This window comes from Myotis brandtii, unplaced genomic scaffold (genome assembly GCF_000412655.1).
Source record: "Myotis brandtii unplaced genomic scaffold, ASM41265v1 scaffold312, whole genome shotgun sequence".
Lineage (NCBI taxonomy): Eukaryota > Metazoa > Chordata > Mammalia > Chiroptera > Vespertilionidae > Myotis > Myotis brandtii.
The window spans coordinates 816,624-828,900 of record NW_005361955.1 but is presented as its reverse complement, the minus strand read 5'-3'; the positions used below and the strand labels follow the sequence as shown (position 1 = coordinate 828,900).

Below are 12,277 nucleotides of genomic sequence, written 5' to 3'. Positions count from 1 at the left end.
TGCTCTGTGTGTGACAGGGTAGAGCCATAACCTCCCCATTGGCCCTGCCCTGAGTGTGACAGGGTGCAGCACCCCAACCCCCTGATCTGCCCTGCTCTGTGTGTGACAGGGGGCGGCGCCCCAACTCCCCAATCGGCCCTGCTCTGAGCCTGACCAGGGGCTGCACCTAGGGATTGGGCGTGCCCTCGGGAGCAGGGGAGCAGGCCTAAGCCAGCAGGTCGTTATCTCCCGAGGGGTCCCAGACTGCAAGAGGGCACAGGCCGGGCCCCCCTCCCCCCCCTCACCCCCAAGTGCACAAATTTTTGTGCACCGGGCCTCTAGTACAATCATAAAAGGGAGTGCTTAGCCCAGCCAGTGTGGCTCAGTGGCTGAGCACTGACCTATGAATCAGGGGGTCATGGTTTGATTCCCAGTCAGGGCACATGCCTGGTTTGCAGTCTTGACCTCTGGTGGGGGGCATGCAGGAGGCAGCTGATCAATGATTTTCTCTCATCATTGATATTTCCCTCTCTCTCTCCCTCTCCCCCTTCCTCTCTCTGAAATCAATAAAAACATATAATTTTAAAAAAGAGAATGCTTAGCCCTTCTTCCTTGATATCTTGGCTCAAGTTTACGTTGCCCTTTTTTCTGACTTGTGCCAGCCACTATTAATTTGAGAACATTTCTATCACTCTAAAAAGAAACACTTTACCCATTAGCACTCTCCATCCCTCCTACCCTCCCACCCCACGTACTGCTAATCTACTTTCTGTCTCTATGAACTAACCTATTCTGGACACTATATAAATATTATTGTAAGGTATATGGTCTTCTTGTCTGGCTTCCTTCATTTAGCATGTTTCCAAGGCTCATGTGTGTTGTAGCATATGAAAGTACGTCATTTCATTTTATGGCTGGAAATATTCCATTGCATAGAGAGACCACATCTGAAACACTGCTTTTTCAATCGGAAAGAAACTTACGCAGTACATGGCTTGCAGCCGAGAGCACTTTCACTGGTCTCCTGACAGCAGAGCCAGCTGCCATTGAGATATGCAGAGGGATGGTAAGAGCTGAGCCTGTTCTGATTGCACCGGCTCACCCTGCAGAGTACGTCTATCCATTCATTAGCTTCTACACAATTATTTGCCTGGACGTAGAGTGGTTTCTCCGTATGAATTACTTGGAACATCTTTATAGGCAATTAAGATAAAAAGTTAGTGACAGTCTAAAAACCAAGACATAGCACAAAACAGAAAAAGGTATATCACAGAAATATAGTTTGCTTGGCTAGATAACTGTTGCTGAAGTAGCTTATGAACTGTTACTTTACAAGCAAGGACAATCAGAGTCACATGATACTAAACTGATCATCACTATATAATTTTTAGAAGCCATACATGGCCAAAGGAATGGACTATCATATAAATAGGAATAAAGGGAGGGAATTTCAGATGGAAGAAAAAGTATAAGTAACGGCAAAGCAGTGGGAAATAGAGCAAAACAAGGAAATCGCCTTGGTTGGCTGGAGTATAATGGTATGTACTGAATGGCAGCAGAAGATAGGATTGCACAGATTGGTTAAGAATATATCACTAAAGATTTAAATGTCAAGCTGAGAAGTTTAATAGGATAATATTGAGAAAAGTGCTGTTAACTGAATAGGCTAGGCAGACTCTACAAGGCATCAACAATAACGAACAATTTTAAGACAGTTCTAAACAGCAATTATAAAATATTAATGATTAATGGCAAACACTAAAATGATCAACCTCTGGAAAATTTTCAACTAAGTAATTACATGCACTTTAAAAAGCTTTAATTATTTCTGTAACTTACATTTTTCTTGTTGAAAGAGCTATCTTCCAGTTTTTCCACAGCAAGAATGTTTTTCACTGGAATTGTGTAAAGTGCATCTTTCCCTAAAAAGAAAAGAAGTACAACAAAATTAAAATAATTTCCTGAGAATTATAACGCTAAGAGGCTAATTCTGTAAGGTTTCAGTTCATCTTCTTGATGGTAGGAGTATAAGTAACTACAGATTTCCAAACTGCACACATATAAATATTTTATTTTATGGAACAGATAACTTTTGATTTGTTTTCTATAAAGTGACTTCCTCTTTACTTTTTTTCAGTATAAAATTAAAACATTTTCAAGGAAAAATGTGGAAATAAATTTGATCTCTATGTAGAAAGTAAAAGTGTTATAATTATTTTTTATATATCTAGCATTATTTTTATTTTACTGTGAGATCATACTCAAAAAGCATTTTTCAGTTGATTAGAACAAATTCTCATAAATCTTTTCTTAATATTCAATATAATTTGGTAAAATGTTATAATAGTTTGTAATATTAAATGGAGACCTAAAAAAAATACTTAGCGACAGAGGCCTATTTGAAACTTGCTTAATTTTCATTCATGGAGTTATTACATGAGCAGTGAATCTGTATCTAGGTAAATTTTTCTGGTTTCCAATATAATTAAGGGGTAACCCTCAAAATAATGACTTTTCATTGAAAAATTGTTCATTACTATCACATGTTGGCTGGTCAGCTGACTAGAGCTACCAAATTTACTCTAAGAGATACAGGGAACAAAAGTAAAAATTTTATTTGGTACAGTGAATCTTTAACCCAATTTAAGAATTTGGAAATTTGAGTTTGCTAAAAAACCTCCAGTCCTGGCTGGGGTAGCTCAGTTGGGTCGGCATCATCCTGTGTAGCGAAAGGTTATGGGTTTGATTCCCAGTCAGGGCACAAGCCTGGGTTACATTACAGGCTCAATCCTGGGGAGTGGGAAGAGAGGTGGCACGCTTAGGAGCCAGTCAATAGATGTTTTGCTCTCACATCGATGTTTCTCTCTCCCTCTCCCTCTAAAAAAATCAATAAAAAAAGAAGCTCCATAATAATATGGCATGAAGAATATGATGCACTTCAACTTACAATTTACGTGAGAACAGACTTGATCTCATATAATCATAGGAACTATAAACAAATAGGATTATGACTTTTTCTGGTCATTTTGTAATATTGTTCTTAGAAAGTCAAAGCTTTGTTTTCTTTCCCCAAACTTTGTTTTAATGACATGTAGATTAAAGTGCTGGAGGTTAAGACCTTTACATTTTACATTAGTCCATGTAATGTACAGCTTTTTGGTCAAAGACAGTTATTTGTTTAATAAAGGCTTTCTGTCTTAAACAGAGAGGTCAACATAGACTATTTGCTAAGTCTGGTTCCTATCATAAAATCTAAAATTTGTGTAATTCAAGCAGATGTGATATATAATTAAAAAAACACATAAAATCACTTAATTCAACTATTGTATTGAATGTGTACTATATACCAGACACTGTATCTCACTTTGGACTAAGCAGTAAGCAGAACATAATAGGCCCCTAATGAAGTTGATGTTTAGGTCTGGAAAGACTGACATAGACAAATATATATTAGGTGGAGATGAATGCTATAATGAAAATTACCTGAGGTGATGTTATAGAAAGTAATTGGGAAGTTATTTTAAATTGGGTGGTTAGGGGAAACTTTTCTAAGGAAATGACATTTAACTTTAACAAATATAAATTGTAAATGCATAGGATAATAAGAAAAGACTAACAGTGGTCTCCTGAAAGCAGACAAGGTCAAATTTACGGCAGGGGAAATGGGGAGGGAGTAAACTCAAGAAAGCCACAGGCAGAGCTACATGTAGCATAGAAGACATCTGCACAAGTAGGACTGGTTAGAAGACAGCTTAAGCCAGAGTCAATGGACACACTCAGACACATCAGCATGATTAGTCGGCGAGCTGCATCTGGAACAGCTGGGCCAATTAGGTCTTCATCTCTCCTCCTCCCACCCCTCCAGCTTGTGCTAAGCATCAGTCAACAGAGGCATATATCCTGGGCTAAAGCAGCAAGGATGCATACTGGGCTGTAGAGCAGTGCCATGTCACAGGTAGCTGCTGGCCCTCAGGAGGGAAGAAGAGCACCCACACCAGAAAACAAGCACTAGCACCCTTGCCCCTCCCTCAATCAAGGGCCGTAAGCCACCGAACACTCGAGCAGGAATCAAACTGTAAAACACAAATAAGAGCAAATCACACAAAAATCGCAAAAAAGATGAACAAATATGAGCAAATCACACACACAACACAAAATCACCAAAGAGATGAGGAAATCACCAAACTCTAAAGGAGAGACACACATAACACAACAAAGAGAGGAAATCTGAGGAAACTGTGTGACAAATTATGGGGCAGAAGACATGTCTGTGGGTGCCGATCTACACTACAGGGGGCACCACAGAGGTTACAGAGAATTTACAAATTTTGCAGGAAATTTCTATTTTTAGATTTGTTGAATATACAAAGCATGCACATACCCTAGGATTGCTATATTTGTTAATTTCTGGACAAATTATAATTTGGCATACATAGAGAAAGCACACTGCTCCCAGGCACATATACTGTCATGTCATCAGAGTTAATTCACAGTAAATAGAATGAATTGCAAAGTAAATTATTAAAACAGAAGACTTTACTGAGGACTTTCTAAAAAATACGTACAAAAAAGAGAAAGAAACTGTTAAGTAAAAACGTTAAGAGCCGCAGTGATGGATTTAGAAGTTTCAATAGCTGTCTAATAAGAATTCCAGAAACAGCCCTAGTCGGTTTGGCTCAGTGGATAGAGCGTCGGCCTGGGGACTGAAGGGTCCCAGGTTCGATTCTGGTCAAGGGCATGTACTTTGGTTGTGGGCACATCCCCAGTGGGAGGTGTGCAGGAGGCAGCTGATCAATGTTTCTCTCTCATTGATGTTTCTAACTCTCTATCCCTCTCCCTTCCTCTCGTAAAAAATTCAATGAAATATATTAAAAAAAAAAAAAAAGAATTCCAGAAACAGAAGAGAAATAGTGTTCAGGAGAAAATTACCAATGAAAATGTCCAAGAGATAAAGGGAGAAATCTTCAGACAAAAAGGATCCAACAAGTACTGAGCACATAGAAACAAAAAGGCAATACCTATACAGGTGACTGTAAAATATCAAAGCTTGAAAGCTAAAGGAAGTCTTAAGTTTTTAGGAAGAAGAATCAAGACTGAGAATTAGAGGACTGACATAAAAATTCTCATCAGCAACAACGGAAACTAGCAAACCATGGAGTATTACCTTTTTAAAAAATATATATGTATTTTTATTGATTTCAGAGAGAAAGTGAGAGAGATAGAAACCTCAATGGTGAGAGAGAATCATTGATTGGCTGCCTCCTGCACACCCCCTACTGTGGATCGAGGCAGCAACTTGGGCATGTGCCCTTGACTGGAATTGAACCTGGGACCCTTCAGTCCCCAGGCTGACACTATATCCACTGAGCCACCAGCTAGGACTCCACGGAGTAATATCTTAAAAGTTCTGAGGAAATATAATGTTAAATTCAGTCTAACTATTATTTAAGAGTAAGGGTAAAATGAACACTTTTTAAAAAATATGCAAGGACTCAGACAATTTATCAGCCATAAAGCCTATCTGAAATAATTCCTGCAAAATAAATAACGAATCCAGAAAAGAGAAGTATGTTATAGAAGAAATAGTGTGCTGGGCAGTGTGGGGTGGGAGGATCCTGCCTTTTTCTCTCACTCTTGATATCTGATCCTTTAGCAAATCCTGTGAGTACTATCTTCAAAACAGACCTGGAACGTGATCTATTTTTACCACCTCCATTGTTACCAACTGGCCCCCTTGCTCTCTGAGTTACTGCAACAGCCTCTTAATTGGTCTCTTTGACCCCTGCATTCTATTCTTCTCACAGCACTCCACATGGCATGAGTGATTAATCCCATTAAAATGTTATTCCTCTGCTTAAAACTCTCCAATGCCTTTCCATCTTAGAGTAAAAGACTTCCAATGGTCCATAAGCCCTATAAAGTCTAACTTCTCCATGATCTTTTGACATCAGTTTCTATGATTACCCCTTGCTCTTTTCTTTTTCCTTAGCCGCAAGAGCTTTCTCATGTTTCTTGAATACTCCAGGCAAGCTTCTGTTTCAGGGTGTTTGTACTGGCTGCCATTAGTTATGTCTGCATTATTACTACCTCAAATATCCACATGGCACATTCCCTCATCACCTTTAGGTCTTTGCTGAAATGTCACTTTCTTAGTGACATTTAAAAATTTTTTAATATCGCAACTCTGCTCAATAAGCCCATCATTCTATATTCCCCTTCTTCTTTTCCTCTGAGCCTCGGTGTGCTGTTATTTTTCCTTCTAGTTGAAGAGTCTCTCCTCAGCCAGCCTTCCTGCGGTTCTGGGTGATGTCCGTTCCGTCTTTTAGTTGTAATTTTGAAGTGGTTGTTTGCGGCAGCAGTCTGCGGTGTTTACCTATGCCGCCATCTTCCCCATCTGTCCATCTCATTTATAATCACCCAATATGATATACTTTCTTTTTAAATCCTCACCCAAAGACATGCTGAGAGAAGGAGAGAGAGAGAGAGACTGGCTGCCTTCCATACCTGCCCTGACTGGGAATTGAACTGGCAACCTTTCGGTGCACAGGTACATACTTTTTTGTATGGATTGTCTATTACTACTAAACGGCAAGATCCACAAGGGCAAGGGTTTTGGTATGTTTTATTCACTACTGTGTTCTCCAAGTCTAGAATAGTGTGAAGATTAAAAAAAAAAAAAAGCAGGTGAAAATCAAGTCAACCCAAATGTATTAAGATTTCTGTTTAAAGCTTCATGGAAATTTCTTTTACATTGTCCACAAGCTATATGAGCTAGAACATTTGCTATCATATGGAAGTTCTGTAGGCTATATGTATGTATCTGAATATGCCAGGTCTCCCAAAAGTAGACAATATCTAATCAAATTTGGAGAACACAGGATAAAATTTCAGAGATTAATTTGTTAATAATCTATTATTAGTATGCCTGGTGAACAGTTTAGAAGCCTAGAGTGGTGGTTCTTAAAATAATTCAGATGACAACATATCCAGAAGATATGGCCTTCTTTGAAAAACACCATTTATTAAAAACATTTACTAATGTATTAATGAAGGTAGTAAAACATGGCCCCTAACCACTAAGGATTTTAAAGACTAGGGGAAGAGAGAGAGAAAAGTAAGGACCACCTATGTCACAGAAGTTATCACTAAAGCCTTAAAGAAACATAGTAAAGGAAGAGCTCAACTCAAGTGGCTGGAAGCTTATAAATAACTTCTGTAAAGAGCTAACACTGGATTTGAGGCTTAAAGGACAACAAATTACACAGGTGAAGAAGGAAAGAAGGGGATTTCTAGGTAGAGCATATGCAAAAGCACGAATGTAAAAGAGTACAAGTTAAAGAATTGCAAGAGTAGTCTGGTGAAGCGACATAAGGAGAATGCAAAAGGAGAGGCTGGGTGAGAAAGGAAGAGGCTGGAATACCAGTAACTCCCTTGATCCCAGCACACAACCAGGAGAACTTCCAGGTGTAGATGACTGCATCACAATGCAGCAATATAAAACCATAATCCAAGCAGACAGGCCCATAAAAAATTGTCAATGTAAGCATGACTGATAACTGATTGAGTGACCCATAATATTCACTTGCCACATATTACTTTAATTGTACTGAAGTTCTGTTGCTTACTATTGCTTGTTAGTAATTCTCTAAGCAGGCACCAAATTTTTAATAACTTATTTGAGAAATACCCTTAATAATGAGAAAATTCTATTAATTCCTTTCCCAATAATTTGGGAAAAGACTATATTGTTTGATTCTAAGTGGCAGAAAAATTCAGAATACTAGTTTCCAGTAAGAGGATAGAGTGAGACTCAATGATTCAGAGCTATGTGATAGGAAATTTGGGAGGCACTCTTTCAGACACCAAAGTCACGTAGGAAGTGCAGCAAGAGACTTAACTAGCAGCTGTGGCTATCCAGAAAGCAGCAAGGAAACAGGAAGTAAACAAAACATTTGCTCAACAACCAGAGAATCCAAAGCCCATGTATTTTATTTTAGAAAAAATTCCTGAAGTCTTTCATCAAAGACTTTTAATCTTATGCATAATTTTAACAAACACAGAACCTGTATCCTCACTCCTAGTATATTAGCAGTAAAAAATGGAGGTGGGTGATGGAGGTGCAAGTGAGATGTTACGTTATGGTTCACTGACAGCACAAGAAATTAAGTGACAGCCTAAACATAAAGAGAATAGAGAAAAACTATATTAAGCAAACACAGGAACACAAAAAGCAACAGCAGTCCAAGGCATTTAGCTGGGGAGTAAACAGCTGCACACACCCATAACAGCCCTGAAAACATCACTAAATCAGAGCATTATGTAATAATTAATATTATCAATGACAGACCCAAGTCATCCAGAAAACGTTAACTTACGTTCAATGAACTCTTTTTTAGAAGGCAGGAAAGCATGTAATACATTTTGGAAAAATCCATCAAAATAGTTAAAGCAGCAAGCATGGATGCTTAAAACTGTAGCCTTTGGTAAACTTCATATAATAGAGCTCACTCCTCCAATGTCATTCCAACATGTTAAATTTCTTAAGGCCTGAAAACAATGTAACTTCTAATGTGTCTATTTTATACCTAGAGCAACTAATCATTCTACACAATTTTATGCTTATAAGATCACGGGATAGAACAGAGGTTCTTGAGAACTGTGAATAGACTTTGGGTCTACGAACTCCCTGAAATTACATGCAAAGTTTGTGTCTAGTTTGTATGTGCATTTTTTTTGGAGGGAAGGGTCCAAAGCTCTCATCTGATTCTTAAATTCTAAAACCAAAAAGGACTTTACAATACTGGCTTGGATTAGAAAATACTTTAAATGAGAAAAAAAATAGCTAATTTATTCATGGAGAATGACTCACCTTACATTTTATTTCAATAAAATTGAAATGTAAACATAACTGGCACATTGTGACAACTATTTTAAGAATGCTGCTATGGCCCTAACCGGTTTGGCTCAGTGGATAGAGCCCCGGCCTGCGGACTGAAAGGTCCCGGGTTCGATTCCAGTCAAGGGCATGTACCTTGGTTGCGGGCACATCCCCAGTGGGGGTGTGCAGGAGGCAGCTGATGGAAGTTTCTCTCTCATCGATATTCTAATTCTCTATCCCTCTCCCTTCCTCTCTGTAAAAAATCAATAAAATATATTTAAAAAAAAAAGAATGCTGCTATGTATGTGAGGACATATATATAGTATTCAACATAAACTATAACTTCTAAATCCCTTGAAGTATGCTTAGCATAAAAAATGCTGTCTGGAAGGGCAGTATATAGCCTATTGATCTTCAGCCAAAAAATTATCTGGATGCCTAAAAATAAAATGCACTTGGTTTCTTTTGTCTTATTAATATATCTGGACATATATAGTCTTCTGACTAGGCCATTCAAAGAAATTATGAAACAAAAAATTTTTCTTATTACTCTATTCTTCAAAAAACACTCTATTTGGCACTCTACATTCTCTTAAAAGTAGCCTATGTTTGGTGTTTGTTTTATCATTTCAGAATTTATAGCAGAAGCTCTCTTACTTTACCTAACAGATTTGATGGATTGACTGAGACTCCCCATTTCCTCTGTAAAACATACTAAATGATGATGCTCATGGGATGCTGAATGCTTGTGGTTGCTAGGCAACTATCTATTAAGCCTGTATCCTTCTGTTCCACTGGTTCAGCTTTTTTGCTTACCAAGTCTGTTGGGTTTGTTCCCAAACCTATTTATGCCATTTTCCATGTTGTAATTATAATTTACTGAAATATACTTAAAGTGTCTGTCCCCTACTAACACATTTACTATTTATTTGAAAATTAGGCAAGTGCTTTGAAAAGCTTCAAAAAAGGAAACCATACCTACACAAATAAGGTTGATTTATATGGGGTTGAGACAGCTGTAAAAGATTAGGGTGACTATCCTGAAAATCTAAAATAACTTATATGCATATATGCATAATTCATGGACACAGACAGTAGTGTGGTGAAGGCCTGAGGGGGTGTGTGATGGGAGGGGGGAGGTCAATGGGGAAAAAAGAAGGGACATATGTAATACTTCCTTTTTTTTCTTTATTGATTAAGTTATTACATATGTGTCCTTATCGCCCCATTTCCCCCCCCCCCCCACCTCCCCACTCATGTCCTCACCCCCCTGTTGTCAATACTTTCAACAATAAAGATAATTTTAAAAAAAAGTATTCTGTACTTGGATTACTTTTCAAGTATTTAAGTTTTAGCTCCAGTTTGGAGAAATCAACCTGAAAACTGATGCATTAGAGGTATATTTGCACAAGAAAGACAAAGGGGAATTTCAATCTGTGGAACCATATTCAAAGAAAAGATCTTTGAATCAGTCTAGAATGAATCTGATAACTTTATAGGAATCACTACCTATGGTATGACTGAGAATTTTTGACTGACATTAACCAGCAAACCACTGAAATAGTCTCATTTATTAGATACTGATTCTTACCAATTTGGCTTTGAGAGTTAAAGAAACTTCCAAGTCCTAAGAAGTCTTAATGTTGTTTCTTATTGATTATAACAGCAGGAATTTTAAAAAGACAGAGCATGTGAGAGAAAAATGTAACTTACATGGTGTCACTTGTCAAATATTTATTGCATTCTTAGTGTGTGTGCATCACTGTGAGAAACTATACACTATAGTATTAGTGAAAAGGTTCACTAGAGTCACAATAAGCAGCAAAAAGAAACCTTCACTGAGAACCAGGAAAAGACCCCACAATAAAGCATAAACACAACTACCTGGCTGTTTGTGGTAGGTGAGCTCTCTGCTTGTTAAGCAGAACCACCGTTTCTTGAAATTCTTTTTTCCAATCCGAGTTCTTCCCTGAGCTCTTTTATACATCTCACTGCAAAAACAACAGATGTAAACATTTAGTTACAAATACTAAAAGTTAATCCAAAACAAAAAACTGTCCTTTCATTTTAAATGATATTTATAACTGTGCCATCCAGAATTAAAAATGCCAAATGAGTGGTTTCCACCCCCCAAACTTTCAATAATACTACTTTAAGACTGAATAGTACTGTTACTTTTCCAAATAGTAATTCTAATTTGCTTAATACCCACAATCTTATTATATTTGCAAAACAATTCTAGGACTGTATAGACAAGGAGTCATGCCCATCTGACAAAGTTTATAGGACAGTGGGTGACTTACCTGATGGATGTTACTTAGGCAGTTGTAGCACAGAAACCACACCCCCACCCCTATTTCCTCACTCCCAAACCCATACCCTTTGTACTTACTTAACGTCTATACTAAAATGTGACTTTAATGTCTAATTTCATTGAATTACCCTTCTTTCAGTTGCACAGGCTCACTCGTACCACTGGACTCTTTAGTTTCAGTAGATGAAATTTCATCCAAGAACTAAATGGGCAAACAGGCAAATATTACTTTGTGATATGATACATCATAAATTCAGCTTATTTTAAATGTCATGGATAATACTGTAAAGTTCTTCAATATTAAGAAATGTACATAATTGTAATTTATAAAGCAAAACACATATTTAATTGTAGAGTAATTAATAAATGATAGGTATTCTAAAAAGGTTATTCTTAAGTTATTTAAAAACCAGAGTAAGCCCTAGCTAGTTTGGCTCAGTGGATAGAGCACTGGCCTATGGACTGAAGGGTCCCAGGTTCAATTCTGGTCAAGGGCTTGAACCTCAGTTGCAGGCTCCTTCCCAGCCTGGGCTCTGGTCAGGGCATGTGCAGGAGGCAACCAATTGATATGTTTCTCTCACATCGATGTTTCTGTCTTTCCCTCTCTCTTCCACTCTCCCTAAAAATTAATGGAACAATATCCTCAAGTGAGAATTAAAAAAATCTACACTAATAAAAGAGAAACATGCAAATTGGTATCACTCCGCTATGCCCACCAGCCAATCGGATGAGTATGCAAATTAACCCAACAAAGATGGCGGTTAATTTGCATATACAGACTGAAGGCTCCGGTGGAGCTATGACTGAAGAAGCTTGGCTTCTCTACTGCGGCCCGAGCGAGTGGCTGGAGCAAAGGCCTGGGTCCTGGGTGCTGGAGGAAAACCGGTGCACACAGCCAGGGGAAGGGAAGGCGTATAGTAAATGGGCCTCTAGTAAAAAATAAAATAAATAAAAACCACAATATATTTCCCTGTAGAAAGAATTCAATCTATAATCTCTTAACTGCAATTCTGATATCTCTAAAGCTCTGAATACAAAGAGACTTTTTGTTTTTGTTTTTTTTAAAATATATTTTTTTATTGATTAAGATATTACATATGTGTCCT

At 37.9% G+C, this 12,277-nt stretch overlaps 1 protein-coding gene across 2 annotated transcripts in view; it reads right to left on the bottom strand.

Annotated features, from left to right (window-relative positions):
- Nucleotides 1–12,277, bottom strand: part of RASA2 (RAS p21 protein activator 2) — a 198,458-nt gene that overhangs the window by 6,342 nt on the left and 179,839 nt on the right. Inside the window, exons 23-27 of one of the 2 annotated variants that reach the window (XM_005869997.2) lie at nt 11,300–11,373; nt 10,742–10,848; nt 8,355–8,366; nt 1,819–1,901; nt 963–1,171 (exon numbers count right to left, since the gene is read on the bottom strand). In XM_005869997.2, the coding sequence (XP_005870059.2) occupies nt 963–1,171; nt 1,819–1,901; nt 8,355–8,366; nt 10,742–10,848; nt 11,300–11,373 (485 nt within the window). Of the gene's footprint in view, nt 1–962; nt 1,172–1,818; nt 1,902–8,354; nt 8,367–10,738; nt 10,849–11,299; nt 11,374–12,277 lie in introns of both variants that reach the window. The other variant, XM_014542697.1, reaches the window with a different exon arrangement.